The 27,205-nt window shown below is 63.1% G+C and overlaps 19 protein-coding genes across 19 annotated transcripts; 8 read left to right on the plus strand and 11 right to left on the minus strand.

Moving 5' to 3' along the window:
* Nucleotides 1–45: 45 nt before the first annotated feature.
* Nucleotides 46–1,839, minus strand: OSTLU_29556 (predicted protein; the record flags this gene model as incomplete). Its single annotated transcript, XM_001422712.1, has 1 exon — nucleotides 46–1,839. The coding sequence occupies one exon, from the start codon at nucleotides 1,837–1,839 to the stop codon at nucleotides 46–48; it is 1,794 nt and encodes a 597-aa protein (XP_001422749.1).
* A 685-nt stretch (nucleotides 1,840–2,524) lies between these two features.
* On the minus strand, nucleotides 2,525–3,175 carry OSTLU_29557 (predicted protein; the record flags this gene model as incomplete). The annotated part of the gene is made up of 1 exon (XM_001422713.1): nucleotides 2,525–3,175. The coding sequence occupies one exon, from the start codon at nucleotides 3,173–3,175 to the stop codon at nucleotides 2,525–2,527; it is 651 nt and encodes a 216-aa protein (XP_001422750.1).
* Nucleotides 3,176–3,725: 550 nt separating this feature from the next.
* On the minus strand, nucleotides 3,726–4,373 carry OSTLU_29558 (predicted protein; the record flags this gene model as incomplete). Its single annotated transcript, XM_001422714.1, has 1 exon — nucleotides 3,726–4,373. The coding sequence occupies one exon, from the start codon at nucleotides 4,371–4,373 to the stop codon at nucleotides 3,726–3,728; it is 648 nt and encodes a 215-aa protein (XP_001422751.1).
* A 1,037-nt stretch (nucleotides 4,374–5,410) lies between these two features.
* Nucleotides 5,411–6,447, minus strand: OSTLU_25883 (predicted protein; the record flags this gene model as incomplete). Its single annotated transcript, XM_001422715.1, has 1 exon — nucleotides 5,411–6,447. One exon carries the CDS (start codon nucleotides 6,445–6,447, stop codon nucleotides 5,503–5,505), a length of 945 nt encoding a protein of 314 aa, XP_001422752.1. The 3' UTR covers nucleotides 5,411–5,502.
* Nucleotides 6,448–6,476: 29 nt separating this feature from the next.
* Nucleotides 6,477–7,809, plus strand: OSTLU_52011 (predicted protein; the record flags this gene model as incomplete). The annotated part of the gene is made up of 2 exons (XM_001422555.1): nucleotides 6,477–6,639; nucleotides 6,895–7,809. Exons 1-2 carry the CDS (start codon nucleotides 6,550–6,552, stop codon nucleotides 7,807–7,809), a joined length of 1,005 nt encoding a protein of 334 aa, XP_001422592.1. The 5' UTR covers nucleotides 6,477–6,549.
* Nucleotides 7,810–7,902: 93 nt separating this feature from the next.
* On the minus strand, nucleotides 7,903–8,742 carry OSTLU_43411 (predicted protein; the record flags this gene model as incomplete). Its single annotated transcript, XM_001422716.1, has 1 exon — nucleotides 7,903–8,742. One exon carries the CDS (start codon nucleotides 8,740–8,742, stop codon nucleotides 7,903–7,905), a length of 840 nt encoding a protein of 279 aa, XP_001422753.1.
* A 308-nt stretch (nucleotides 8,743–9,050) lies between these two features.
* Nucleotides 9,051–10,964, minus strand: OSTLU_19106 (predicted protein; the record flags this gene model as incomplete). Its single annotated transcript, XM_001422717.1, has 1 exon — nucleotides 9,051–10,964. The coding sequence occupies one exon, from the start codon at nucleotides 10,962–10,964 to the stop codon at nucleotides 9,051–9,053; it is 1,914 nt and encodes a 637-aa protein (XP_001422754.1).
* Nucleotides 10,965–11,971: 1,007 nt separating this feature from the next.
* OSTLU_19107 (predicted protein) lies at nucleotides 11,972–13,180 on the plus strand (the record flags this gene model as incomplete). The annotated part of the gene is made up of 1 exon (XM_001422556.1): nucleotides 11,972–13,180. The coding sequence occupies one exon, from the start codon at nucleotides 11,972–11,974 to the stop codon at nucleotides 13,178–13,180; it is 1,209 nt and encodes a 402-aa protein (XP_001422593.1).
* A 19-nt stretch (nucleotides 13,181–13,199) lies between these two features.
* OSTLU_94109 (predicted protein) lies at nucleotides 13,200–13,904 on the plus strand (the record flags this gene model as incomplete). The annotated part of the gene is made up of 1 exon (XM_001422557.1): nucleotides 13,200–13,904. The coding sequence occupies one exon, from the start codon at nucleotides 13,200–13,202 to the stop codon at nucleotides 13,902–13,904; it is 705 nt and encodes a 234-aa protein (XP_001422594.1).
* A 134-nt stretch (nucleotides 13,905–14,038) lies between these two features.
* On the plus strand, nucleotides 14,039–15,207 carry OSTLU_29564 (predicted protein). Its single transcript, XM_001422558.1, has 2 exons — nucleotides 14,039–14,157; nucleotides 14,252–15,207. Exons 1-2 carry the CDS (start codon nucleotides 14,062–14,064, stop codon nucleotides 15,146–15,148), a joined length of 993 nt encoding a protein of 330 aa, XP_001422595.1. The 5' UTR covers nucleotides 14,039–14,061; the 3' UTR covers nucleotides 15,149–15,207.
* Nucleotides 15,179–16,642, minus strand: OSTLU_43663 (predicted protein; the record flags this gene model as incomplete). Its single annotated transcript, XM_001422718.1, has 1 exon — nucleotides 15,179–16,642. One exon carries the CDS (start codon nucleotides 16,640–16,642, stop codon nucleotides 15,179–15,181), a length of 1,464 nt encoding a protein of 487 aa, XP_001422755.1.
* Nucleotides 16,643–16,798: 156 nt separating this feature from the next.
* Nucleotides 16,799–18,895, plus strand: OSTLU_94111 (predicted protein; the record flags this gene model as incomplete). The annotated part of the gene is made up of 1 exon (XM_001422559.1): nucleotides 16,799–18,895. One exon carries the CDS (start codon nucleotides 16,799–16,801, stop codon nucleotides 18,893–18,895), a length of 2,097 nt encoding a protein of 698 aa, XP_001422596.1.
* Nucleotides 18,896–19,033: 138 nt separating this feature from the next.
* OSTLU_29567 (predicted protein) lies at nucleotides 19,034–19,624 on the minus strand (the record flags this gene model as incomplete). The annotated part of the gene is made up of 1 exon (XM_001422719.1): nucleotides 19,034–19,624. One exon carries the CDS (start codon nucleotides 19,622–19,624, stop codon nucleotides 19,034–19,036), a length of 591 nt encoding a protein of 196 aa, XP_001422756.1.
* A 919-nt stretch (nucleotides 19,625–20,543) lies between these two features.
* Nucleotides 20,544–22,091, plus strand: OSTLU_43431 (CPA2 family transporter: potassium ion efflux; the record flags this gene model as incomplete). Its single annotated transcript, XM_001422560.1, has 1 exon — nucleotides 20,544–22,091. The coding sequence occupies one exon, from the start codon at nucleotides 20,544–20,546 to the stop codon at nucleotides 22,089–22,091; it is 1,548 nt and encodes a 515-aa protein (XP_001422597.1).
* A 101-nt stretch (nucleotides 22,092–22,192) lies between these two features.
* OSTLU_94113 (predicted protein) lies at nucleotides 22,193–23,176 on the minus strand (the record flags this gene model as incomplete). The annotated part of the gene is made up of 1 exon (XM_001422720.1): nucleotides 22,193–23,176. One exon carries the CDS (start codon nucleotides 23,174–23,176, stop codon nucleotides 22,193–22,195), a length of 984 nt encoding a protein of 327 aa, XP_001422757.1.
* Nucleotides 23,177–23,411: 235 nt separating this feature from the next.
* OSTLU_29570 (predicted protein) lies at nucleotides 23,412–23,882 on the plus strand (the record flags this gene model as incomplete). Its single annotated transcript, XM_001422561.1, has 1 exon — nucleotides 23,412–23,882. The coding sequence occupies one exon, from the start codon at nucleotides 23,412–23,414 to the stop codon at nucleotides 23,880–23,882; it is 471 nt and encodes a 156-aa protein (XP_001422598.1).
* Nucleotides 23,883–23,945: 63 nt separating this feature from the next.
* On the minus strand, nucleotides 23,946–25,010 carry OSTLU_43665 (predicted protein; the record flags this gene model as incomplete). Its single annotated transcript, XM_001422721.1, has 2 exons — nucleotides 23,946–24,674; nucleotides 24,747–25,010. The coding sequence occupies 2 exons, from the start codon at nucleotides 25,008–25,010 to the stop codon at nucleotides 23,946–23,948; spliced, it is 993 nt and encodes a 330-aa protein (XP_001422758.1).
* Nucleotides 25,011–25,208: 198 nt separating this feature from the next.
* On the plus strand, nucleotides 25,209–25,979 carry OSTLU_29572 (predicted protein; the record flags this gene model as incomplete). The annotated part of the gene is made up of 2 exons (XM_001422562.1): nucleotides 25,209–25,343; nucleotides 25,503–25,979. 2 exons carry the CDS (start codon nucleotides 25,209–25,211, stop codon nucleotides 25,977–25,979), a joined length of 612 nt encoding a protein of 203 aa, XP_001422599.1.
* A 116-nt stretch (nucleotides 25,980–26,095) lies between these two features.
* Nucleotides 26,096–27,085, minus strand: OSTLU_4293 (predicted protein; the record flags this gene model as incomplete). The annotated part of the gene is made up of 1 exon (XM_001422722.1): nucleotides 26,096–27,085. A coding segment is annotated over one exon (990 nt), but the record flags the coding sequence as incomplete, so codon positions are not given.
* Between the last annotated feature and the right edge of the window lie 120 nt (nucleotides 27,086–27,205).

A 27,205-nucleotide genomic window follows, 5' to 3' on the forward strand; every position in this document is an offset into this window, starting at 1 on the left:
GTGATGTAACGCAATATCTCGTACGTTTACCGCTAATCTACGAAACTATCCTATTCTAGCTAGGCACTCCGCTCGAAGCGGAGTTTCACTAAACAGCGCACCGATGAAACCGCGAACTTCGCTCGCGGTAAAACCGACTTTCTGCAACGATCCGCGCTCCCAGCTCGTCGCGATGTCGCGAAGAGGCGCGCTGAGCATGACGCCGAGCTCTCGAACTTTTTGCCATTCCGGGCCGACGGCTCGTAAGAGCGCGCGAATCGCGTCTTCGTCGCCCTTCTTGCCCACTAACCCTTCGCTCGCGAACGCGACGCCGATAATCTCCGTCAAAGCTTCTGATTCCTCCACCGAGATGTCCTCCATGGAGAGGATTTCGAGCGTCACGCGTCTCGCGTAGTGCAGCGCCAACTCGGCCGCGTCTTGCGTTCCGATGGGATCGGGCAAGACATACATGCTCGTCGTACCCACGCGGTGGATCACGTGTCGCGCGCGCGCGATGGATTTGACGATGTCTTCTTTCACCTGAACTTCCGCCGAGCGCAAAAACCCAGACGCGACGTCGAGCGCGGCGTGCAATTCGCGCAGCGCTCGATTATTGGCCTCCGCACGAGTAGCGTCACCTAACGCTCTCAAAGGCTCGACGGGCCAAATGAGCGCAGGCGTACGACCGATCTGTCGCTCTAACGCCACGCCGCGCGCGAACACGCTCGCGCTGAAGCGATTCGCCAGATGGTGACAATCGTTGTAAAACACGAGCGAAGCGGCGTGAATTGTCTTCAATTGTTCTCCCCGCGCGGCGATGACGCAGGCGCGAAACAAATCTAGACAATCCGCGGCGGCGGCGGCTAAGCTCGCTGACGCCCGGTGGGCGTGCGGATCGAGCTCGGTCGCCGATTGAAGCACGTCGTCGACGTGCGCCGCGAGTAAATCCGTCGCCTTGCTCACGGTGCGGGGCGCGCCGTCGAGAAGATTGTTTGCGCCTTTCGACGTCTCAGTTTCCTCGCCCGTCCCGCGGCCTACGCCACGCGTTTTCGCATCGCCCAAAGTTCGAACGATGGTCTGATCGTCACTCAACGCGAGCTCGCGCGCCCGCGCGAGCACCGCGGCGCGGCGCGTCTCCGCCTCGCGCATCTCCGTCGCGAGCGCCTCGGCTTCGAGCGGGCCCAAAGCGCCGCCCGCGTACGACGCCGCGCCGTCCGACGGCGGAGGCACGAATCCGCAATTCGAAGCCACGACTTCGACCGCGCACGTTCGATCGATCGCGCGCTCGCTCGGTCGCGCGCTCAACCAAGCGTTCACGCACGTCTTCGCGATGTCTCCCCACGCCTCGACGCCGACGGCTTTCGCGACGTCTTCGCTCGGCAACTTACTTCTGATCCACCTCAACGCCGTCTCGAGCGAGGCTTGCGCGCTGTCGTCGTCCACGCTTTTCGTCGTCGCGGTTTCGTACCGCAGCGAATCGCCGCCGTCTTCTTCGACGACTTTGACGACGCTCTTCGCCCCCGCGCGAATCATCGGCGCTAAAAACTCATCCACCAGCGCCCTGGCCACGATGGACGTCCTCAGACGCGTCTCATCCGCGCTAATCTCCGCCAAACGCTCGCACGCGCGTCTCAACCGCGCGGCGTCGATGGAAACCCGCGACGACCCCTCGAAGACGACGCTCGCGCTCACCTCTTCGTCCACGACGCGTCGAACGCGCTCGACGACGCGCTCGCACGTCGCTCGCGCCTCGTCGTCCACGCCCCGATCGTCGTCGCTCTCCGCGTCTTCCTCCTCCGCCTCGCCGCGCAGGATCACGTTCGCCGCGCTCGCCGCCCTCGCCGCTTCGCCGAGATTCATCGTCCCGAGCGCGTCCTCCGCGTCCCGCTCCCGCGCCTTCGCGCTCGCCCTCTCCCGCGCCGTCCTCCGCGCCCGCGCCGCGTCTTCCCGCGCCGCCGCCGCCTCTTCCCACGCCCTCGCGCTTCTCGCGCACGCCTCGATCGCGTCGATCGCCGCCTCGCTCGCCCCGCTCGCGCGCGCGTCCCGCGCGAGCGCCTCCGCGTCGCGCCGCGCGTCTCCCGCCGCGTCCTCGGCGCGTCGTCCTCGCCGCGTCTCGCGCGCGCGCGCCGCGATCGCCAGCAGCGCGCGTCCGCGTCGCGCGTTCGCCGCGTCGCTCGCGTCGCGCGCGACCGCGTCGCACGCGCGCGCGACGTCGACGAGCGCGACGCGCGCGCCGTCGTCGCCGCGCGATTCCGCGAGCGCCGTCGCGGCGTCGTCGACGGTCGTCCAGCGCGGCATGTCGGACCCGGACGTCGACGCGATTCGCGCGACGTCGCGGCGATCGCGCGCGACGCCGCGCGTCGCGAAGCGTCGACGAGCGCCGTCGCGCGAATCGACGGCGAATGCGCGTGGTGGGTATTCACGGACAATCGGGTATGCAGTCCAGTTATACACATAATATATATTTATGACACACTCGACCGCGATGTACCGACGTTATGTATACGAAAAAGGCACGGCGACGACGCGCGCCGCGAGTCCGTGATTATACGTCGACTTTTGCGGGCGCCTGTTGGACGTAGATGACTTGCGGCTGCTGCGGCCGCGTCGCCACGGCGGTGGCGATGAGCTGGTCGCGTCGGTACGCGAAGCACCCGCACCGCCCACAGTAGCAGCACGAGACGATGAGCAACGTCAGGCCGACGACGGTACCAATGATGATGCCCGCGATCGCGCCACCGTCTGGTTTACAGCAGTCGTCACCGCAGCATACGTTTTGGCCGCCCGTGTACATACTGCACCATTTACCGCCTTTTTTGTGGAGTGGTGGGCACCCGTGGGCGCCGTCCCAGCATTTGGCTCCATTGGCAACTTCCGTGGCGATTTCTGTTCCACACGAGGTGTAACTGGAAATTGTGTCCGTACACTTGGACGGGCACGATTGGTCGATCGAGTTGCCATACGGTGGCGGTCCCGCGCTGCACCCGAAACAGTCTGAGCACACACTGACCGTCACGCCGTTGTAGGTCCCGGTGTTGTAACAGAACTCTTCGCTCGATGCCCAGGGGTTCGCGCTCGCGTAGCCGCTCGAAACAACGCAGTCGGTGTGGGTTGAACACGTGTCGCCCGCGTCCGCGCGCGCGGTGTGCGCGACGGCGAGGCCGAAAACGAACGGTACGAGGAGGTTCTTAAACATCTTTGGCGTGGGTTTATCTCGCAAAAGGATTTCAGCGAGGCTTGAGGTGCGCCGCAAAGTGAGGCCCGGAGATCCGGGGATCCTCCGCAGCCCCGCGGGCGTGTGTGTGCCTGGCGTGTGCCCTTCGCGGTCGGTCGGACGAGGGGCCCGTTGGCGCCCCGCGGGTTTGTGTGCCAGCCCCAGGGTTTAGGGGTTAGGATCGGACATATGGAAACTCACTAATTAGCCGCATGACCTCATACATTAAGTTATTTATATCTAGTCATCGCGCGAAATGGCGTGGGTAAATTACCGTACAGTAATTTACCCCCGGAACCGCTTGCGACTTGCGACAGATGGTGTATTGTATGCGATTGTATTACAATATATTTTTATATATTTGGATATGCTTTAATAGATATTAAATATCATACGACATACGTGAATGATAAAAAGTTGCTTCACGGATGCGTGCCATGTGAAGGCTGGACCTCCAGTCCGAGGTGGATGACCATGAATCATGAACCGTGAACAGTAGAGTCGCACCTTTTCTCTACACACGATTCGTCTCTCATTCATTGTAAGGAGTAGGCAAAGCTTCGCGCCTCATATAGCAGGAGGACATCCAGTCTGCGGGCGGTGACCAGGCTAATGCCTCCTTAGCATGTCGCCTGACTCCTGGCGCTATGTGTGTTGTCAATTCGTTCAAATCACTAGTACATTTCGGTGTGTCGAACTCATCACGCGTGTCACTTTTTTTTTCCACCAACACGCAGAAGGCACATACAGGGTTTAGTGGATCTACTCTGTCTGAGACGACTCTGCATTGGAGACCCACATTGAAGAGCTTATCCTCGTTTAATTTCTTGCACACTTTGTTGAATGCCTCGACCATTTGTGGCGGCGGCCACCTGACGTCCTCGACGCCGGCGCCACAGCATATAGGAAGCCTGGGCCACCCCCCCATGGCCTTCAGTGCGCCGTTCAAGATATCCACAATCTCGGTCGCCAGCGGTGAGTTTTTCGACCAATCTGAGTCACGGGGACGCGCGGGGGCGGTCGTGGTGCCGTGGTGTACGTTCCACACGGGGTCTCCCGTCAGCAGGGGACTGTTGAACCATTGGCGCGCGCGATCGCCCTTCCATGAAGTGACGTCACAGCGAAGAACCGCGAGCAGGTCGGCGTGATAGTACGTTGGGGTGCTCTGCGCACAACCCATGGCGCGCGTCGTCGTGACGTGCGATCGAGATCGAGACCCCGGCCCGTTCGCGCGGCGATGGATCCGGCGGGACGTGATATTTTTACCGTAGGGGTCATGACTCGTCGTTCGGAGTACGCTGTGCTATTTACGCACGATCGATCGATCGACGCGCGTGGTAATACTAATACGCGTACGTTAAATACGAGTCACCGCGCGTCGCACGCCTAAAGAAAGACCCGCGCCGAATCCGATTCGACGCGCGCGGCGACGACGCGTCGCCACGTCAGCGCCGCGCGACGCGTCGCCACACCGCGACGATTCGCGCGTCGCGCGCGCCGTGTCTTCGCGACATAACGCGTCGCGCGTCGAAGAACGTCGACACGACGCGTCGATCGACGCGCGGCGCGCGCGGCGCGACGCGACGATCGCGTGCGGAGGCGCGGCGAGCGGATAACGCGACGACGGGGACGCGCGAAAAAGCGACGCAAAAAGCGACGCGCGAGCGATGGAGGCGCGAATGCGCGCGACGCGCGCGCGAACGGACGACGCGCGGAGCGATGGGGTGGCGAGGAACGATTCGTACTACGCGAGCGCGTATAACGCGCCGCGGGCGAGCGAGGGAGGTTCGGACGCGCGACGGGGCGACGCGCGCGCGAGGTGGGGTTTGCGCGGCTTCGTGCCGCCGGCGCACTTGCGCGTGGATGGGTACGCGTACGAGGGGGCGGAGGACAGCGCGAGCGGGAGCGCGAGGAGGAAGATGTTCGTGGCGCCGAGGACGATCGAGGAGCACGAGGTGATGTTCGTGAACGACGGGATGGGCGGGGACGCGGACGAGCGCGAGCACGGCGTCGCGGTGACGCGCGAGGACGCGCTCGCGCGGCGCGTGACGGGGAACATGAGCAGTCGGCCGAGTTGGACGGCGATGCACGCGTGCGGGGACATCGCGGTGTGAGCGCGCGATGCGTTCGAGCGGCGAGAGTGCGTATTTAGTGAGCTTTTTTGGCTTCATTCTTTGCCCCCGAGGGCGCCGAGGCGTCGACGCGCCCTCGGGGCGCCCTTTTATTATTCATCTGTAAAATGTACACCGACGATTTTCGAGATTTTCGCGTCCCATCGCGTCGAACGAGGGCGAAAACAATAAAATAATTTATTCCCACACCACGGTGAGCTGTCCGCACCGCGGTGGGTCCGGCACGGCGTCTCTCGCCGCCGCGGCGAATTTCTTTTGCATCGCCGCGAGCGCGTCGCCGGCGCGAACGATCGCGCCGCCTGATTTCTTTCCCTTGTTCGCCGTCGCGCCGTCGCCGCCGAATAACACGCGTTCTGTGGCCATGTACGCCTGAAACTCGTTCACCACGACCTCGCGCACGGACACGTCGTAACGAAGCTCGCGAAGAAAGTCGACCCAAATCGCGCGCTCCTCGTCCCCGAGCGCGTCGCCGCGATAAAATTCGTAGCACCAACTCGCATAATTTTCCCTGGCGTACCACAGCCCGTGCATGGCTTCGTGTAAAAGCGCATCCTGGACCTCGCGCGCGTCTCCGCTCGCGCACACGGCGATGACGCACGTCTCCGGAACGACGCTCTCCTCGTCGTCGTCTTCGCCGTCGTATTCGCACCACCCTCCGCGCCCCATCGCGCTTTCGCTCACCTCCACCGCGCCATCCTCATTCCTCCGAAGCGCTCCGCACCGCACCAGCGCCTCGACGACCGCTTCTTCGTCCTCCCAGCACCCGCCCTCGCGCCGCGCCGCCGCGTAAAACGCGCACACCTCCCGCGCGCGCGCGTTGTGTCCGCTGTAATTCGCCACCCCGCCCCTCGCGCCGCTCGGCAGCGCGTCCGCGATTTTCCCGCGCCACTCCGGGTCCTCGATGAACATCGAAAGTCGTCCCAGCGCCCGTCGCTGCGTCGCGGCGTCGCGAAACGTCAGCAAGAGCACTTTTTCATTCTCCAACCACCGCGCGACGCGCACGGCGTCTCGCGACGCGCTCGCGCGCGCGTGCGACGCGTGACGCGCGCGCGAGGGCGTCAACGACGCGACGTAGGCGTCGAGATCGATCTCGGGCGCGTCGACGCCTCGAAACCGTCCCATGGGCGCGGGCGAACCGTCACTTTGTGCCGCAATTTCCTCGCCGCGTCTCGTCGACGCGCGCGCCTCTTCCGTCCCGTCGACGGGCCGCGTGAGAACTTAAACATGTCTGCCGCGTCGTGCGCGACGCGCGCGCGCGCGAGCGCGCGCGGGGACGGCGCGCGGGGGGCGCGAAGATTCGCGACGCGTTCCAGGGTATGTTTTTCGACGCGGCGACGCGGCGCCGAGGGCGCGCGCGCGGGATCGAGCGCGCGCGGCGAACGACGATGTCGTCGCGATGCGCCGCGCGCGCGGGTCGCGCGCGACGGTGGCGCGCGCGCGAACGCGCGGGCGTCGGACTAGGTTTTGAACGCGGCGCGGCGACGACGCGCCGAGGCGCGGGGAATACGATTGGAGACGGCGCGCGATCGACGGAAAGCGCGAGACTGACGAGCGGGTTCGCGATCGCAGACTTCAACCGCGCATCGCGCGCGCGCGATCGCGCTGAGCGCGGAACAGGAGAGCGATAATCAAACGCGCGTCAAGGTGCTGTCGGAGGCGTTGCCGTATTTGCAACGCTTCGCGGGGCAAACCGTGGTGGTCAAGTACGGCGGCGCGGCGATGAAGTCCGAGGAACTGAAGGCGGCGGTGATTCGTGATGTGGTGTTGCTGTCGACGGTGGGCATTCGGCCGGTGCTCGTGCACGGGGGTGGGCCAGAGATTAACGCGATGCTGAACAGGGTCGGCGTCGAGGCGAAGTTCTTAAACGGGCTGCGAGTCACCGACGCGCAGACGATGGAAATCGTCGAGCAGGTGCTCACGGGTAAGGTGAACAAGTCCATCGTGAGCTTGATTTCGTGCGCAGGCGGGAAAGCTGTCGGGATCTGCGGCAAGGATGGGAATTTATTGCGCGGCGTGGTGAAGAGCGAGGAGTTGGGTTTCGTCGGCGACGTGACGCAGGTGGACACGCGGTTGATTCGTGAACTCGTGAATGTGGGGTACATTCCCGTCGTCGCCACTGTCGCCATGGATGCAGACGGTCAGGCGCTTAACGTGAACGCGGATACCGCGGCTGGTGCAATCGCGGCCAAGCTCGGGGCGGAGAAGCTCATCTTGATGACGGACGTTCCGGGCGTGTGCACCGATAAGGATGATCCCAACACTTTGATTCGCGAGCTGACCATGAAGGAGACGGAAGAAGCCATCGCGAAGGGTGTGATTGCGGGAGGCATGATTCCCAAAGTCGAATGTTGCATGACCAGCATCACGAACGGCGTGAAGAGCGCGCACATCATCGACGGTCGCGCCAAGCACAGCCTACTCCTCGAAATTCTCACCGACACCGGCGTCGGCACCGTCATCACTTCCCCCGTCGTCGCCGTATAATATTTTGTAATGAAAATATTATCACAATCACCTATACCGAACTAAGCTACAAGCTACGTGTCTAACATCGAGCGCGAGGCGACTCTGGCGTCTTCATCGCTGCGCGTGACGAAGTCGGCGTTCGCGCGATTCGAATGAGTCACACTCGCATGCGCGCCGTCTGAAGTTGTCCTCATCCAAGCGCGCTCGCTCTGTTTGATCACGGCAGCTCGTGCAACAGTACACGGTATCGCCGCAGCGCTCGCACGCGATGAGGATGACGTGACACGACTTTCCGACGCACTTTGAAATTCGACCACTCGCGTCGCCGCATCCGTCGCACCAAGACGTCGATGGTAAGTCTTGACCGACAGGAGTCGAACCGCGCGCGTCGAAAACATAATTGGAGCCCTTGAATAAACCGTCACGTTCGTTTATTCCAGACTTGGCGTACGCCACGATGCCGCCGGCTAGTTTACGAACGGTCCTCGGCCGCGAGCCCTCGGGTAGCCGCGTCGTCAAATACGTCGCCACCTTTTCGCACCGTACGCCTCCGGTGCAGAAAATATACAGGTCCTTATCCTTGATTTCTCTCTCGAGCACGCCATCGCGTGCCAGCCACTCCTTGAACTGCGAAAACCGGCGAATGGGCGCGCAAGTGCTGCCGAAAAAATGGCCAAGGCGGCTCTCGTAGAAATTTCGAACGTCCAATAAACTCGACTTCGTCGTATCTCGCGATCGAACCTCCGCCGCCCATTCCTCAGGCGTCAAACTTTGCACGCATTCTCCATCCACGCCCAAGTTCACTTCACCGAACGGACACAACTCGTCGACGACGCGCACGCTCAGCGTCTCGAAACAGTGCGCGCACCCCGGTTCGAGCTTATAGTCTACCCCGTACAGCGCCTGCTCGAGATCTGGCTCGCGCTCTAGAAACGACAAAAATGCATTCATCGTCGTCGCATCGCTCGCAGCCGCAGTGGCGTTGATTCCCTCGCGCGCGAGACGGATTTTACCAGTCACTTCGGCTGGGGACAAAGTCGACGCGAAATCGAGAATGCGACGCGCGACCGACGCTGGATCGCGTATAAGAGTGTACGAATAAAATAAAGCCACCACACCGCATCCACGGCAATCGCATCGCAAGCGAAAAGCGTCAGATTGGCCTCGAGGAGTCCGCCGTTTGTTGAGCATCACCGCCGCGCACTGAAGTCGGGACACGCCGGCGACGACGGCTTGCGCGTCGCTTCATTTCATTCGTTTTACAATTCTTCTACGTACGCCGCGGCGCCGAGTTCTAAGGGTTCGACCGCGACGGCTGCAGTTGGATGATTATCAGATTCGTGCATCGCGCGAGCGGCGGCGATGCGTCGAGCGGTGGGATCTTGGAAAACCTCGCCGTCTTGGAATTCCTCGCGAAGCGCGGCTCTTGTCCAAATCGCGCCGAGGAGGAGACGCCAGTGCAGGCAGGCTTCTTTGTATACCTTGGCCTCGATCGCGAGTCGGCGCGTTTCTTCGGCTTCTTCGTGTTTCGAGAGTAAGTCGTCTTTGAATTCTTCGCAGACGACGATACCGTTGAAGACGGGGAGCGTCTTGCCGCCGGCTTTGTACTCGAAACCGACGAGCGCGGGGGCATAGTCAATACTCATCGATTTGGCGGTTTTTGCGATTCGCGGCAAGTTCACGTGCACGGTTCCCGGTGGTGGTAATGCATTACCGTACAAATCGACGTTTCCGCGATCGTTCTTCGGCACAAGACCGCCCACGGCGGCTGGAGGCGTCCAAGGTTCGGTTTGCCATTCGCCGTAGAGCGCAACGTCGCCGGGAATTCTCTGCGGATCGTCCGGACAATCGTCGTGCTCGGACATCGAGACGCGCCACTCTTCTGAGTCTAAGCGTTCTTTTGATCCTTCCGCTTGCGTCATGAACCAGCCTTCGCGCGCGCGCGTGAGAGCCTTGACGCGCGCCTGAGACGCTCTGCTGTGAATCTTGCGCACGGGCGAGTTCATCAACGTGTCGATGACGCGTCTTCTGCACTCGCTCTTCCAGCGCTCGGCGCTCTTCAACTCCTTCACACACGATCTCGGAAATACTGGTTCGCCGGCGATGAGACCTTTCACGGGATGTCGAGGGTGAATGCACTGTGATCGCGACAAAAAGCGCTCGACGACCCAGAGCGGATGATTTTTAATCTCAGTCATCGTCCCGGGCACGCGCTCTTTCGAGCTTCTCACGTCCATCTCGAATAACTCTGTGGCATCAGCCGTTTCTACGACTTTCCGCAGCTCGGGTGAGGCATCGCGCGCGATCGCGTCGCGATGGATTCTTTCGACGTGCTCTGTGATTTTCTCCCACCACTTCCAATCTGGCGTGCGGTGGTGCAATGCCTGTGAAAACGCCGCGGAGTACTTGCGTGTGACATCACGCGCGCCCGAATCGGCGTAAAACGCCACGACGTACGGCATAGACGACGTCGCATCCGCAGTCGTGCCACGTTTGCGATTGCCAAAAATAATCTCTGGAGCGTCCACCGATGCTCGCGTCGTCGGCACAACGCTCACCCAGCGAGCGTTTCCTTTGTCATTTGATTCCGCATCGTGTCGCGCGCACAACACCTCGCACCAGTGTCGGACAAGTCCTTCGCGACGTCGCACAGTCTCTAACGGCAGTGGCTTAGGTGTATGCAGCACGCCCATGGATTCGAGTTTCGCTGCGCTCGCGCGAACCGGCACTGGCTCGAGCGACGACACTACGCGACACATCAAACCCAAACCTTGACACAACGCCGCGAACAGCGCCGCGCACTCTTCTTCACTTATTTCAGTGCGACCTCGAAGCGCCCAAAGCGACGCAAGTCTTGCGGCGATACCACACGCGCTGCCTGTCGCGCCGGCGCTCGCGCGATGCATCGCCGCTCGAAACGCTAAGCGACGCCATCGAGCGTCCTTCACCGCCTTTTTCGCGCCTAAAACGTCATCACCATCGATCGCGATCGGCGGTGCTGTCGCATCGGCAAACCAATCTACTAATCTCGCCAGCGCACTCACCTCAACCGTCGCCGTCGTAGTCGTGCACGCGTCCACCAACCGCCGCGGCGCGCACGACGTCACGAGCGCTCGCAAAATCTCGCTCGACGCCGCCGCCCGCACCAACCTACCGCGAGCCACTAAGCACATCACGTGCGTATGATGCGTCTCCAACAAATTCCTCCGCTCATCATCGCTCAATCGACGCGATTTCTTTTTCTTCTTCGTCGTCGACGCGTCGCCGCCGCCGCTCGCTCGCCCCACGTTTTCCGGCGCATCCTCCAACCCCACGCGTTCCTCCGGTTCAACGTCCGGGACGTACGCTCCGTAGTCACGCTCATCATCGACGTCATCCCACTCCTCTTCGCTGCTCTCGGCGTTCGTTTTCGCGTCGACGCCGCACGCGCCGACGTCGTCGTCCGTCGCCGCCGTCGACCCGTCGCCGCGCGCGAACGGCAGCGCCACTCCGAGCTGCGCCGCGATGGACGCCGCCGACCGCCCAGGGATCGTTCGCCGCGCCTCTGCGTCGTCGTTGACGCGCGCGCGCGCCGTCGTCGTCGCGTTTCCTTCCGCCAGCTGTGCTTTGTCATCGTCCCTTCGTCGACGCTTCTCGCGCTTCTCCAGCGTCGCCTCGACCGCACGCTTGGACGACGATCGCAGTGACGTCGCGTCGGCGCGGCGCGCCGCGTCCGCGTCTCGCATGACGCCGAAGCTTACGACGACATGGAGCGGCACAAAGTGCCGCGTCGCGCGCAAAAGTTTTCTCTCTTCGCTCGCGCGCGCGGGACGCGCGCGACGCGCGCGACGCGCGCGAGATATTTTTCTGCGCGCGCTCAAGTCTCGCGCGTCGTTCTCACGCGCGCGCGCGCTCGGGAAGGCTTGGATTGGAGACTCTCGTCGGTTCGCGTCGCCGAAGTCGCGACGACGAGCGAGCGTCGACGTCGATCGAACGGTTTTCGCCGCGCCGCGCCGCGCGCGAGGTCACGAAGATGTCTCGAGATGATCGAGATTTGAATTCGTCGCGCGCGAACCGCGCGTTGCGCGCGCGTGAGGAGGCGGTCGTGAAACGTTGGAAGTCGCCGGATCGCGCGCCGCCGGCGCGCGCGGCGGCGGCGCTTCGAACGCTGCGACCGATCCCGTTTCGCCCGTTCGGCGCGATGTCGTTTTGCGATAAGGCATTCTCGTGCGCGTGGCTCGCGGATGATCTGGCGTTGATCGGGACGAAGGATAATCGGTTGTTTGAGTTGGAGATCGATCGACGAGGGCGTCGAGACGCGTGGCGCGAGATCGAACTCGGAAGGGAGGACGCGTACACGAGGAACCGGGCGATGGAGATCGCCGCGCAATGGGTGAGCCGACACACGCCGCAGGCGTTACGAGCGATCAACGTTTCTCCGCCGTTCTTGGCCGGTCCCTATGGGCACGGCGCGGTTCGCGCCGCCGCTTCGAGACGGGGCGGCGCCCACGCGTGTTCGGTGAGCTCGACTCGAGAGCACATCGTGTGTAGCGGTGGTCCATCACACAACATCGTTGGGTTCCGTCGAGACGAGGAGACGGAATGTCTCGTGCCTAGAATGGCATTTTCTGGGCACGACGACGTCGTGTTCGACGTTGGCTTCATCGGACGAGACGCGATGGCGTCGGCGTCGCGCGACTGCACGGTGAAAGTCTGGCAGCTTCCTAAGAGTCCTAGCTACGACGAGATAAGAATCACTCCAAGTGGTTCGGTGCACCCGATCGGAGAGTGCACGCAGAACGAACGCGTGCGTGGCGTCAAGGTTGTTGATCGATGTCCCGCTCGTCATCTTGCGACGTGCACGTCGAGCGGACACGTACTTCAGCTCGACGCAGAGACGCTTTCGCTCGTACACAGTGGATATCAGTGTCGAGGATATCTCGAAACTTGCTGCCTCGCCACCGATGGCCAAATCGTCGCCGTCGGTTCTCGCACGCACATTGGTTTCGTGGACTTTCGATCAAAAAACTTTTACGCCTCCGTAGCGCTACCATACGGCGATACCAACAGCACGCGCAGTCTTAGTTTCCATGAGGGCGGCAATCTACTCACAATTGGCGGCGGTCGAGGATTGATTTCGTTTTACGACGTTCGCATGCGAAAATATCTCGTCGATAACGGTCGAGGTCGGGTGCGCCAGCTCTTCAACAACCAATATTGCGTCCCCTTTGCAGACAACGGGATCTTCGAGGATGAGCACGATGACGACTTTTACGACATTGAGATTCGCGATTACTGTTTGCCAGCAATCTTTGCGCATCAGTGGGACCCGAGTGGAACACGTTTGCTCTGCGCCGGTGGGCCGCTTCAGTCGATGCTACACGGCTTCTTTGTGGGCGTGTGGAGTTAGTTGCTCCAGATGTCGACGCATGTCGTCCCGACGGCACGCCATCTCACCCGTGCGGCGTAATGGAGATCAGGCGACGTCTCGAACCGCGGTCGGCTCGAGCGAATCGACGTCGTGCCCCGTGTGCGGCGTCGACTTGAATGGTGTCTCGTTCGATGCGCGCTCGCGCCACGCAGCCACGTGCGCCGAGACGCTCTCACAGCTCGACCACGTCACGCAAGAGGACGGCAACGACGAATTTGACGATGATTTGATCGCGCTCGTGGACGAGATTGACCGGAAACGAGAGTTGGAAGCGGCGAAAAAGGCGTCTCGAGCCACAACGTCGGGCTCAGCGTCGGCGATTCAGGATGGAGAAACCGTCGAGCGTTGGCTCCATCGCATTGGTTACGCGCCGTACTACCATCCTTTGTACGTCAAGGAAGAATTGCTCGACGTAGAAATCGCAAAGGAGTGTTCAGCGATGGATTTGATGTCCGTTGGCGTTGACGCAGAAGATGCAAGAGCGTTGGCGCACTGCGGCGGCGCGCCGCCGGACACCATCGCGAACGTCCCACAAACGACAACCGTCCCGCGCACGCGATCAGCGATGCAACGTGCACGCGAAATCGCGGTCGCGAACGACGATTCGCTGTGGGCTGTCGCTCGTGGCGCCGAAAATCGCGGCCGCGGCGAGTCGCTCCCTTCCATCGAACGCTTCACGCGCGCGAAAACGACAGAGCGTTGATTCACCTCCGTTGGACGTCGAAACATTCATTCATCAGACATAGCCATAGAACTTCTTAGCGCACGCACGGCACATTGCAATCACACGATCCGAAATTCTTTCCGCGCGCGCGTCGCAGTTCTTTCGTCCCGCACTTCGCGACTCGCGAGCGGTCGCCATGGCGGACGCTATGCGTGCCATGCTCGATCAGCTCATGGGCACCGAGCGCGACGTCCCTCTCGATCAACGCACCGGCCGTTCGAGGCATTACTCGGTGCGTGCGACGCCGCGCGACCGTTGTCCCGCTCTCTTTCTGAAGATTTCTCAAGCCTTCAGTGACTGACTTTTCCGCGTGGTTCTCGACTCAGGACGCGGACGTGTGCAAATACTACATCTGTGGGTTCGACGTGACGTGTTTCAAGAACACAAAGTCCGACGCGGACGTCCTGCGGTGCGTGGGAGCGGAGGCGCAGGAAAAAGTTCGGGACGACGGCGCGCGAGAGGCGTTTCGACTCGCGCCCGAGGCTGAAAAGGCGAAATGTGGGTACGAAATGGACACGAAGATGGTGTTAGATCGGATGATTCGCGAGTGCGATCGGAGGATCGAGCGCGGGATGGTGCGAGCGAGGGCGGAGAAGGAGGAGGCGATGGTCAAGATGGCGACGAGCGCCGACGCTGATACGTTGAGGTTGTTAGAGGTGAAGATGGAGGAAAGCGCAGCGAAGGCGGAGAAATTGGGCGAGGAAGGCGACGTCGACGGCGCCGAGGCAGAGTTGGCGCATTTAGAGACGTTTGAGCAGCGCGCGAAAGAGGTTAAGGCGAAGATGGATAGTATGGACGCGTATCGATTGACCGAGCCGTGTCCGGTGAGCGGGACGTTGTTGTGCAACACCGACACCGAGGAGCGTCGACAAGAGCATTTGATGGGTAAACAATACACTGGATGGACCCACATTCGTAAACTGCGCGACGAGCTCGCGGCGCGGTTGGCCAAGTACGAAGAGGCGGGATTCGCCATCGGTGGGCGGAGCGGCGGCGACGGGCGCGACAGAAAGCGCCGATCGCGTTCGCCCGATCGCGATCGCTCGTACAGACCGCGCGATAATCGCGACCGTGAATACGGGCGCGGTGATAGAGATACGTACCGAGGGGGTGGTGATAGGAGGTACGAGCCGTACCGCGACGACCGACGCCGGGGCGACGATCGACGTTCGTATGATCGCAGAGACGACAGGCGTAGGGACGATCGATATAGATACTACTAATACTTTGAGTTGACGCGTGACAATTATTTGCTAATGTTCTAAGCTAGCGCGCCGATGGACGTAAATCTCGGGCTTCGTCTTGACGCGCAACACAGATGGTGCGCTCTTCACGTCGACGGCCAATCCTGCGTACCCGTCCGCGACGAATGCCACCTCGTACCCTGGAACGTGCTCGTGCGCGTTGAGTAAATAATCGAACCCATGATCGGCGAAAGCACTGACGCTCAAACCCTCAGTCTTACTGTACGACCAACCCGACGACGCGCTCGCGGCTTCGCCGAAGCGGCTCACGCCCGTCATCGCCGCCGGAACGTCCACGTGTACGCTTCCAGGCCTAGGGGCGACGTTCGCGTCGTGATGGAGGCGATGAAACGCCACACCACCAGGATAATTGACCGATGACGCCGCGGTGAACACGCAGACGAGCGCGAGACTTGTGAACAAAAGACCCGCGGCGATGACTGCGACGAGCGGCCGCTTGCGCCGATTATTCCAGACGCGAGACAAAGTCGTCGCCGCGGCGACGTTGAACAGCGGTAGCGTCGGGAATATGAAGCGCAACTCCTTGTGTGGCAAAAAGCTATACATACCAACGTAGAAGAGCGCCGCGAACATGATCGGGCGCGCGCGACGCTCGATGAAGACGGACATCAACGCCAGCGGATACGCGCACAACAAGCTCTTCGGCAGCGCCGACGAAAAGTACCAATGCCAAGGCGACGTCCCCCACTCCGAGCTCTTGTTCAAGGCGGTGTTAAAATACAACACCGCACCTTCAGGCCACACGAGTCGTCCCCAAAACCACGAATCCACGAGCGTGGACGTCGCGATCGTCAGCAACGCGACGACCGATCCGAGCCCGACGGCGCGCGGCGCCGAAATCAACCCGCTCGCGAGCATGTGCAATCCCATCGGTGCGAGCAACAAAACCACGTCGCATCGCAGTAAAAACGTCGCCACGGTGATATAAATCACAGCCTCGCGCACGTCTGTCCTCTCACGCGACCGCGTGCTCCGAATCCACGCCCCGCATCCCCGAAGCGTCGCCGCGAGCGCGAAGACGTTCATCAAAGGCCGCGACGCGTAAAACCACATGTGAAACTCACACAGCGACACGATCGCCACCAACGCCCCGACGACGTCCCCGAACGCGTATTTCACGTCTCCTCTAAATTTCGCGTGCGAGCGCGCGAGCGCGACCCCTAACGCTCCCCGCGCCGCGCCTCGCGCCGCCGCCTTCGTCTCCCCCGTCCCCCGTACCGCCCTCCAGACCGCCCACGGCCCTCGCGCGAGCGCCGCGAGCGCCAACGACGCGATCGCCGTTCGCGGCACCACGCCCGGGAACGCCCTGTGGTCGTACGACGCGACGTCGAGGCCGAGAAACATGAAATCGTGCGTCGCTTGCAGCGCAAAAGATTCTTCAACTTTGCAATACGGCGCCGTGTACGCGTGCGCGAGCGCCGTCATCGCGCACGCGACGTCGTACGCGTCCATCGCGCGCGCGTCGCCGCGTCGAATCGACGCGATCGCGCGTCCGCGCGTCGCGTTTTGCGTCGAAAGTTTTCAACAGAATGCAATCCGTCACAGCTCGACGCGGCGACGCGTCGTCGACGCGCGCGCGGACGCGCGCGCGACGGCGCGGTGGACGCGATGACGGGAATCGACGTCCTGAGCTTCGCGGAACGCCTCGCGACGGACGCCGACGCCGACGCCGACGCGCCGACGCTCGAAGAAACGCTCGAACTCTGCGCGAGCGACGTGCGAGAGAAGAAACTCGTCGGCGCGCTGCTCGCGACCAAGGTGCTGGCGCGCGTCGCCGAGCGGCAGCGCGCGTCGACGTGCGATGCGATCGCGAAGGCGCTGGGCGCGAAGTTTTTGAACGCGCTGCTGAAACCGGCGGCGGCGGACGCCGACGCGGAGTCGAGACTCGACGCGACGATGCGAACGTCGCTGGGCCTGAGCGTGTGCTCGGCGCTGTGCCAGAGCGATGCGTTCGCGTCGTCGAAAACGATGGCGTTTTGGGTGCCGACGTTTGAAAAATGCGCGGGGAGAGTGGCGAGGAGCGGGTTTGAGGATTTGTGCGACGAAGCGGCGGCGGATGCGTTGGAATGCGCGTTCGCGCACGTCATCGCGAAGAGTAAATTGGCGGAAGCGGCGAGTGCGGGCGAGGGGGAGGCTGTTGAAGTGCGCTTGCGCGTGCCCGAAGGAACGGTGTTGGCGGCGAAGGAGGCGCTGAGGGAGGGGAAGTTGTGTAAGTTGTCCGCCGTGGCGATGGACGTTTTCGACTACTCGATGTGTAGTGAGTTCTTGAATGAGCAGTCGGTAGATTCGGTGGAGATTGTGTCGTCGTTGGAGATTTTGCCGCAAATTTGCAAGATCATGCGCGAGGCTGCCGGGTCGGAGTTGCAGCTGCGCGCGATGACGGTGTTGCACCATTTGTACACATTTTTCTTGCCTCTTCCACCAGAGGCGCCGCGCCGAGACGTGTTTCAAAGTGGCATTGAGCGCGCGAATCAGGATATTTTAGAAGCGATGTGGGTCGTCTTAAACTCGCGAACGCCTAGACTTATGCGCTTCTATGCGCTGGACATCACGGCGCTCGCATCGAATGTGGTCAACACGAAGAAGGGAGCCCCGAACGCTGACAATTTTTTACCGTGGCTCCTCGCGATTGACGCCCAGCCACCACCGGTGGTTCTAGCGGGAGCCGTGAGTGCTGGCGCCACGAAAAAAGTTCCGAGCTTGTTGGCACTCATAGTGGAGCTAGTTCGAGTGGAGATCAGCGTCGCTTTGCACGGCCTGAGCGATGCGACAAAGGGCGTGGATGTGATGGCAGAACTCGGTTTTGGGAGCGCGATGCGCTTATACAGTGAAATCATGATCACGATAAGTGTGATCGTATCGCAAGTTCTGAGTGAAGATGGCGAAATCACCGAGCGCGGGAAAACGCTCTTGAAGGACGAGATGGGTCGATTGAGCATTCAAGAGTTGATGCGGATCGAGGCAACGAACAGAGACATCGTGAACACCATGCTCGAGGCGTTTGAAGACACGGAGACGCGAGAGATTTTCAGCGTGGAAACTCGTCAAGGTTTGATGCAGGCGATTATGTTCAATTGGGCTGAATCTCCGTCCACTTGGCAGTCGCGATTCGCGAGGTTGATGCCGTATTGGTTTGGTGAAATGCTCGAGCTCGACGCGCGACGCGTCGAAAGCCCGTTAGAGCTCGATGCCATAAAGATGTCGCGCACGATCGGCTTCATCCACGGTTTCATGTCGATCATCGAAGACGTCGAAGGGGTGGAGTTGTTGATTGAGAGCAAGTTCTTATCGATGTTCTCCGACGTGTACGTCGCCCATGCTTCGAAGCGAATCGACGCCGCAGAGTCGTATGAAACTTCGGTTTATTTGAGTACTTGCTTGCGCGCGATCACCGAGTCGATCGACACGCTCGCGAAAGCGACGAGTTCAGCAGACTCACCGATCCACGCGTTACGCGCATCTTTCATCGAATCGATGGAACTGATGCACAAGCGCGTGCGCGACAGTTACCTCGAGCGCTTACCGGAATCGATGCGAGAAAAGAGCAACGTCGACGAGTACGTTGTCGGCGAAAATGGTGAACGCTTTAGCGTGGCGGAGAAGGCATACGCGGAGGAGGTACACGCCGTTTTAAAAAAGCGTGGAGTCTTCGCCGGTGACGACGCTCACCTCGACAGCGTCACGCGCGGCTTCGAGAAGCTTTAACCTCGTCGTCTGAGTTTCGTCGTTTCCATCGTTTGTTCTACAAGCGTACAACGCGTTCGTGTGGTAAGGGTAGCGTACATTTGGTTGAAAAATCCGTAAAAATCGTCATCATCGTCGTCGTCGTCGTCGGCGGCATCGTCAATCGGCGCCGAAGACGGGCGCGTGCGAGCCGCGCGCCGACTTCCCCTTTGGCTTCGCTCGCACGGATTTGTAAAACGCCCGCATCGCCTCCTTATCGCTCAAATCCACCGGCGCCACCACGTCCCCGACCCCGGCCGCCCGTCCACGCAGCGCCCCACTCCCCGCCAAATTCTCTTCCTTCCACCTCGCCAGCATCTCCTCTCTCTTCTTCACCTTCGCCTCCCGTCTCGCCACTTCCTCCGCCGTCGGCCCGTCCTCCGGCTTCGCCGCCAGGTACGCGTTCTTCCAGCTCTTCTTATCCTTCGGCGCCTTCCCCGGAAACGCCGGCGCCATCCCGGGCTCGTACCACGCCTCCGCGTACCTCGGCCACCACAATTCATCGCAATCCACCATCTTCTTATACGCGCACCCTCGCCTCGAGCACGCGCACCGGTCGCTCGTCTCCGACAGCGCCCTCGCGCTCGCGTCCCGCAGCAGCTCGATCACCGACGCCTTCGTCACCGCGCCCGTGAGTTTCGGATCCAGCAGCGTCTCGAGCGGACACTCCGCGTCGACCGAGCTCGACGACGCCTCGTCGCCGCTCGACATCGTCTTCGCGCGCGCTCGACGTCGTCGTCACCGCGCGCGCGTCTTCGTCCGTTCGCGCGATCCCTCGCCGTTCGTCGCGTCGCGCGGCGCGCTCGCGCGCGAAAGCGCGATCACGCGCGCCGGATGATTTTTTCGCGTCGGTTCGCGCGCGCGAGGGCGTTCTCGCGGTCGCGCGTCGCGGTGCGCCGCGCCGAATCGTCCGTCGCGCGCGCCGCGTCGGCGGCGATCGCTCGATCGCGCGCACCGTCGAACCTTCGCTCGAGGGTCGTCGTCGCGGGTACATGCGCACATCGAGGTTCGACGCGTCGACGCCGCGATCGATCGATCGATCGACGTCGCGATCGCGCGTCGCGCGCGTCGCACACGCGCGCGTCGTCGCGCGCGGCGGACGCGTCGTCGACGCGATCGAGCGAACGAGCGGGCGTCGAGCGCGTTCGCGCGCGCGTCGACCGCGCGACGCGTCGACGCGCGCGCGCGGCGCGTCGCGCGCGACGGAAGAGGGTCGGGACGTCACCGCGCGATGCGCGGCGACGTCGCGGCGTCGACGTCGCGGTGCGCGCGCGCGGCGGGACGCGCGCGTGCTCGCGATGGGAATCGCGCGTCGAGCGCGTGCGCGCGGCGGTTGGGGGCGAAACGACGCGACGGGGGCGGGAAGGGAAGGGACGCGACGAGGCGACGCGCGCTCGCGGATTTCGCCGACGTCGCGGAGCGGGCGACGCGCGTCGCGTCGGATCACGACGCGCTCGGCGCGGTGTGGCGAGCGCGCGCGATGGGATTCACGGAGGGTTTTGAGATGCCGACGGTGGTGATGGACGCGACGGCGCGGTCGTTCGAGGCGCTGGCGCCGAGGATCGACGCGGAGAGCGGGGTGACGCCGCTGAGCTTTGTGAAGCGCGCGGTGGAGCTGGCGCAGGACGCGATGGGATTGCTGAACGGTGAACGGCAGGAGACGGCGCTGCCGACGGGGGAGGTGGTGAGGGCGCTGGAGGATCCGGTGTATTTCGTGGAGAACATCGCGAACACGATATCGAGGGAGGCGGAGGCGGGGGCGATCATCGACGACCAGGAGTGGACCAAGGTGCTGAAATCCGTCGACGTCGACATCGGGTTGTTGCTCGCGTCTGTGGTGCTCATCGTGCCGCTGTTCAATCGCTTGAAGGTGAGCCCGGTTTTAGGGTTTTTGGGGATCGGTTTGGTGCTCAATCGCGCGGGATTGTTCATCGAGAATCAAGAGGTGGATCAGTTTTGCGAGCTCGGGATTCAGTTTTTGCTGTTTGAGATGGGTTTGGAGTTGTCGTCGAAGAAATTGAGCGGTTTGGCCAAGTACGCGTTCGGTCTCGGGCTCACGCAAGTGCTGTTCGTGAACTTGGCTTTCGCTTCCGCGCTCTTACCCGCGGGTGAGGCGCTCGGGACGAAGGTTTTGGAGTTTATCCAGCCCGGAAACGACGAAATGTTGCAAGTGAGCTCGGTTTTGGAAGCCGTCGTCATCGGTTTCGCGCTGTCGCTCTCGTCCTCGGCGTTCGGTTTGCAGCTCCTGGCCGATCGTAAGATGTTGACCACGAAATTCGGCACCGCGAGCCTGGGAGTGCTGCTGTTCCAGGATTTGGCGGTCGTGCCGTTCATCATCTTGTTGCCGGTGTTGCAGTCGTTCAAGAGCGGCGGCGCCGACGGCGGCGTCGACGTTCCCATCCTCGCCGCGGGTGGTGCGACGTCTTTCCTCGATCTCGGGGTCTTAGCGTTCGGTGGTCGACAACTCACTCTGCTCGGCTTCCGCGCCATCTGCAGAGAAAATTGTACGAACGACGTCTTCGTCGCCATGTCGCTGTTGGTGCTCTTTGGATTTAGCTTCGCCACGAGCGCGATTGGATTTTCCGATTCTTTGGGCGCGTTTCTCGCGGGGATCATCCTCGCCGATACGCCGTACTCGCACACAATCATTCGCGAGCTTCAAGCGTTCAAAGGTTTATTCTTATCTTTGTTCTTTGTCACCATCGGTACCACGATTGACTTTCCGCTATTCCTCGACCTTTGGCCGATCGCGCTCGCCATGACGCTTACGCTGATGGCGAGCAAGACGGCCGTCATCACCGCTCTCGGTCCAGCGGTCGGTTTAACCTGGCGCGAAGCACTCGTCGCGGGGGCTTTTCTGTGTCAAGGCGGCGAATTCGCTTTCGTGATTTTCGGTCAAGCCACCTCTGGGTCGACGGGTTCGCTCTTCCCGATGGGATTGGACGAGCTTTTGGTCATCGTCGTCATCTTGTCCATGGCGCTCACGCCGTTGGCCGTCGACGCGGCGTTGGCCATCGCAGGTGCAGATTTTATGACGCCTGAGGCGACGGAGGACGAAGACGCGATCGACGTCGCGATTCAAGTCGAGGGGAACATGGAAGCGCTCGACATTGCGCGCATGGGGAGCGATCGCATGGGCCAGTCGGTGGACGAGAGCGCGGACGGGGACAAGGTTTAAATTATTCATCATCAAACGTAACTTCATGTTGTAGATTAGGATATTATAGAGAAAGTTCGTACAAGTGGTTAATACAATACAAACGGCATAATTCGACAACGCTACGCGCTCTCCGATTCCATGGACGAATTTTGCGCCGCGTAATCGAGGGTCGAGTTTTCCAGAGACGCCTCCATCTCCGCGATCTCGCGCTCGAGTTTTTCAACCTCCTCTGGAGATAAGTTACCAAGATCGCTCGACGCATCGGTGGACTCGTCGCCGTCGTCCTCGTCGCCGTCGCTCGTCCGGATGAACGCGTGCAAGTCTCTGTTTTCGCGCTGCAACCGTTTGTTCTCGTGCGTCAGGGAAGACTTTTCACTCATCAACGCCTCCACCTGCGCGCGAAGCTGATCGACGAGCGCCACCATCTCCGGACTCGCTTTCGCCTCGCGCGCGACTTGTCGTTTCTGAAGAGCCAAGTTTTGACGCTTCAATTCCTCCGCGAGGCGCGTCGTCTCCCGCTCGCGCGCCTTCGCCGCGGCGACCTCTCGCCGCAACGCCTCCATCTCCAACGCGCTCGAATCGTCGTCCCGCGTCCCGAACGTCATCGCTCGCGGCGTTACGGGTACGTTTTCTTTCCCCGTCGGCGCTCTCGCGTTCGTCGTCGTAAACTTCGTTCTCGTCCATCCCTCGTCGTCGTCCTTCTTCCCGTCGTTCGCGTCCCACGAATCCGCCGCGCGGTCGAACACCTCCCCCAGATAACTCGCCCCTCGCGTCAGCGCCGACACCGCCGCCGACGTCGCCCCGATCGATTTCACGATCATCGCGTCGATCGCGTCGTCCACCGCGCCCAGCGCGACCTCCGGCGTCGCCGTCGCGCCTCCGCGGCTTCGCGTCTTGCTCGGCGACCCGTCGTCGCGCGCGCGTCGCGTCTTCCCTCTCGCCCCGCCCCACGCGCTGTCCAGCGCCGCGCGCTGGAGCGCGTCGCCGTCGCGGCGTTTCTCACGCGTCGTCGTCCGCGACGCGAACCATCCGTCGTCGTCGTCGTCGCGTCGCGTCGTCGGCGTGCGATGCGTCGTTCGGCGTTCGTACCCCTCCGGCGTCATCATCGCGCTCGCGCCGCCTCGTCGCATCGCTTTCGGGGCTCGCGTTCGGCGCGCGCTTTCGGCTCGATCGCGCGGTTCGTCCTCGCGCGCTTCCCGCGCGTCGCGCGCGCGCGTCGCGATGCGTCGCCGCGCGCGCGCGTCGACGGACGTTGACGGGTGACGTTTCAAACACGGATCTCGAGATACGAAACGTCGTTCGTTCGTCGGGACGTCGACGCGAGAGGCGGACGCGTCGATGTCGACGTCGACGGCGCTGAAACTGCTGGCGCTGCTGCTCGCGAGCGTCGCGCGCGACGCGCGGAGCGCGCGCGCGACGCCGGCGCCGGTGCGCGCGCTGGCGCCGATGGCGGTGGCGGCGGGGGCGGGAGACGGCGTCGCGAACGCGCTGGACGCGTGCCGGGCGCGGTGCGGCGACGAGGCGTTCGCGCCGGTGTGCGCGGCGAACGGGGCGGCGACGTACGCGAATAAATGTTGGGCGAACTGTGCGTTCGCGAGCGGACTGCTCGGGAGCGGCGCGCGCGTGAATTTCGTGGTGGACGGCGCGTGCGCGAATCCGACGCGGTTTCGAAATCCCTCGTTCGCGTGCGCGACGGCGTGCGCGCAGGTGTACGAACCCGTGTGCGGCGAGAACGGGGTTTCGTACTCGAACGGGTGCATCGCGGAGTGTTCAGGCGTGAGATACGTGCGCGGGTCGTGTCACGCGTGAGCGCGGGCGCGATGACTTTTGTGATTACGAGGCGTTCGCGTTTACGAGGTCTCGAGGCGGACGCTACGGCTTAAACCGCCACGTCTTGACCGTTCCGTCGTCCGAGGCGGACATCAGGAGGGATGAATCGTGCGGAGACCACTGGACGTCGTTCACGTCGTCGTCGTGCGCGTTTTCCACGGTCACTATCTCTCGCCAAGTTCCATCAATCTCGGCGTACAGGCGAATGGAATTATCGCCCCCCCCCGCGGCGACGACGCCGTTCTTCCCCCACGAGCAGCTCAGCACCGCGCGATCGTGCCCGCACGCGAACCGCGCGCCGAACTCTAACTCCGTGTCACAAAACCCACGCCCGTTCCACACGATCAGCGCCCCATCGCCGCCGCACGTGACGCATCTCGTCCCCCGCGATCCGTCGTCCAGCGCTCGCGGCTCAAAGCTCGCGCACCAAACCGTCCCCTCGTGTCCCTCCCCGTGCGCGCCGTCTTCCCCCCCCAGCACCTGCGCGCACGACCAGTCGTCCCCATCCGCGTCCTCTCTCCACACTCGCACGCTCTCGTCGTAACTCACGCTCACCAGCACGTCCTCCGTCGGATGCCACGTCACTCGCTTGACGTCGCCGCCGTGTCCGTGCAGCGCCGCCGCGCACTCGAACTCCTCATCTCCGTACCGCTCCCACACCCACACCGTCCGATCGCGTCCGCACGTCGCCAGCAACGATCCCGACCGCGACCACGCGCACGATTTCACCTCGCTCTCGTGTCCCTCGACCGCGCACGCGCGCGTCCACCGCTCGTCGTCGCCGTCGCCGCCGCCGTCGCCGCCGCCGTCGCCGTCCTCGCCCCGTCCCTCGCGTCGGTGCACCGTCGTCGCGCCGTCGAACGACGCGACGGCGACGAGGCGTCCGCACGGCGACACCGCGCACGCGCGCGCCGCGCGGTCGCACTTTTCGAGCGTCTCGACGACGCGCCAGTTTCGACGCGTCGACGCGTCGGCGCGCACGCGCGCCGTCGCGCCCGAGGATTCGCACGCGAACGCGACGCCGGCGCGCGAGGGGTCGTGCGCGACCGCCCAGACCGCGCGCGGCCGGCGCAGGACGACGGCGTCGGCGTCCAGCGCGGGCGCCATGCCGAGAGATCGACGCGCGACGACGAGTGCGGCACATCGCGACGCCGAGACGGCGTCGACGCGACGCGCGAGACGACGACGACGCGCGCGAAACATTCGCCCTCGTCGCGACGCGCACAGAGCGACGGACGCGCGCGGAGCGACGCGCACAGAGCGCGCGAGAGATTTGAATTTTAAATCATCGCGCAGCGCGGAAAGATGACGGCGACGACGACGCCGGACGACGCGATGGAGGACGCGCGTCCGTCGCGCGACCGCGGCGCGCGCGTCGCGGAGTTGCGGGCGTCGTTCGAGAGCGCGCTGCGGGCGTGCGCGGAGCCGCCGACGGCGCAGGTGGGTGGACGCGAGACGACGCGGTGGTTCCCCCGCGCGCGACGCGCGCGCGGATGAGGAAAGGAGACGCGCGAGGCGTCGCGAAGGCGCGAGGCGAGCGAGCGACGAGAGACGATGGAGGACTGACTCGCGATGCGATCGATCGGCGCGTCGGCGCAGGAATTCATACGCGCGTTTCCGGGGTTGAATCCGGCGCACCACGCGGCGCTGTACGACGCGTACGCCGAGGCGTTGAGATCCGTGGGGCGACACGCCGAGGAGGAATTCGAGGCGATCTGCGAGGAAGAGAGCGTGGAGGCGCGATTGAATGCGATCGATGCGCTGTGCGCGGAGCGAGGGGTGATGGATCTGGACGTCGCGTCGAACGCGGCGCGCGTGGCGTACTCGGGAAAGTCGCCGGATGAGGTGGCGCGGAACACGCGCGCCGAGGCGAAGCGAAAGGAGGCGGAGACGCTGCGCGAGGAGGCGGCGGCGCTCGAGATGGCGGCGCAGGAGACGATCGCCGCGTTAGAGGCGAAGCGCGAGGCGGTTCGGGCGGCGGCGACCGGGCTGAAGACTGGCACGCAGGGCGGCGACGTCGTGCAAGACGCGTCGACGCGGTGGGCGGCGCGAGCGCCGCAGCCGCTCAAGTCTTGATCTAGTTTCAAATATTGTAACAATGTTTCCTACCTCCCTATCACTATCGCTAATACCGACTGATGCGGCTACAGCTTCGAGTCGCTCGCCGCGGCGAAGTACGAAGTCGCGTCGACGGCGGGCATCCATCCTCCGGGCGGCGGCGCGCCGACTTTGTCGATCAACACCGCCTCGACGCCGCGTCGGAAATCCGGGGCGTGGATGAACTTGACGATGAGAGCGTTGTCCATCGCTAAAACCCACTCCAGCGATTTCCCTCGCGATCGCCGCATGAGCTCTAAGGACACGCCCAGGCTCGTCGGCGACGCCTTGGCGACGCTCTCTCGGCACTCCGCGAAAAACGCTCGCTCCGCCTCGCTCTCCGCCGCGTCTTCTTTTCGCGCGATCTCGCGCGTGATATCATCCAGCGACATGGCGTCGTTCCCGAACACCTCGTCGATCATCGCGCGCCCGCGTTCGCTGGTCAAGTACGACGTCGCCGCCGGTTCGTCCCGCTCGCCGCTCGCCGCCGCGCGCGCTAAATCCTCCACGCTCGCCCCGCGCTCGAGCGCGTTCACGCGTTTCTCCGTCTCTCGATCCCAAACCTCCATCGTGACGTAATGCGTGGCGAGTCCGATGCGCTTGCAATCGATCCCTCGAACGCGCGCCCCCGTGAGGCTCAGGCACGTCGCGTACGCGTGCCCGCACAGCGCGTTCAAAAACCATCCCGCGCCCACGTCCGGGTACAGCCCGATCGCGCACTCCGGCATCGCAAACACCGTCGCATCCGTCGCGACGCGCACGGGACAATAACAACTCAACCCCGCGCCGCCGCCCATGACGACGCCGTTCCACACGCACGCGCTCGGCTTGCGCAGCGCGTGCAGCGCCGCGTTCAGCGCGAACTCCCGATCGAAGAACGCGATCGCGCCGTCGACGTCGCCGCGAACCACCATTTCGCGAACGGCGCGAACGTCGCCGCCGGCGCAGAACGCGCGCGAGCCGTGGCCTCGCAGGAGGTAGCACGCCGCGGCGTCGTCGCGCTCGGCGCGCTGGAACAATTCGTGCAAACGCTCCACGGCGTCGCGGTTGAGGGCGTTGAGCGCGCGCGGGCGATCGATGGTGACGTGCACGACGTTGTTTACGAGCGTCGCGCGCACGGGCTCGGGCTCGGGCTCGGACATCGCGCGCGTCGACGTGCGGACGGGCGGCGGGGCGCGCCCGGGGCCTTGGCGCGCGGGACGGGA

Source organism: Ostreococcus lucimarinus, chromosome 20 (genome assembly GCF_000092065.1).
Source record: "Ostreococcus lucimarinus CCE9901 chromosome 20, complete sequence".
Lineage (NCBI taxonomy): Eukaryota > Viridiplantae > Chlorophyta > Mamiellophyceae > Mamiellales > Bathycoccaceae > Ostreococcus > Ostreococcus sp. 'lucimarinus'.

Bases quoted from the DNA above. Each gene is read 5' to 3' on its own strand.
- OSTLU_29564 (XM_001422558.1), top strand. From the start codon at position 14,062: ATGGCGGACGCTATGCGTGCCATGCTCGATCAGCTCATGGGCACCGAG. The intron at 14,158-14,251 runs GTGCGTGCGACG...TTCTCGACTCAG, and splicing joins GCCGTTCGAGGCATTACTCG to GACGCGGACGTGTGCAAATA.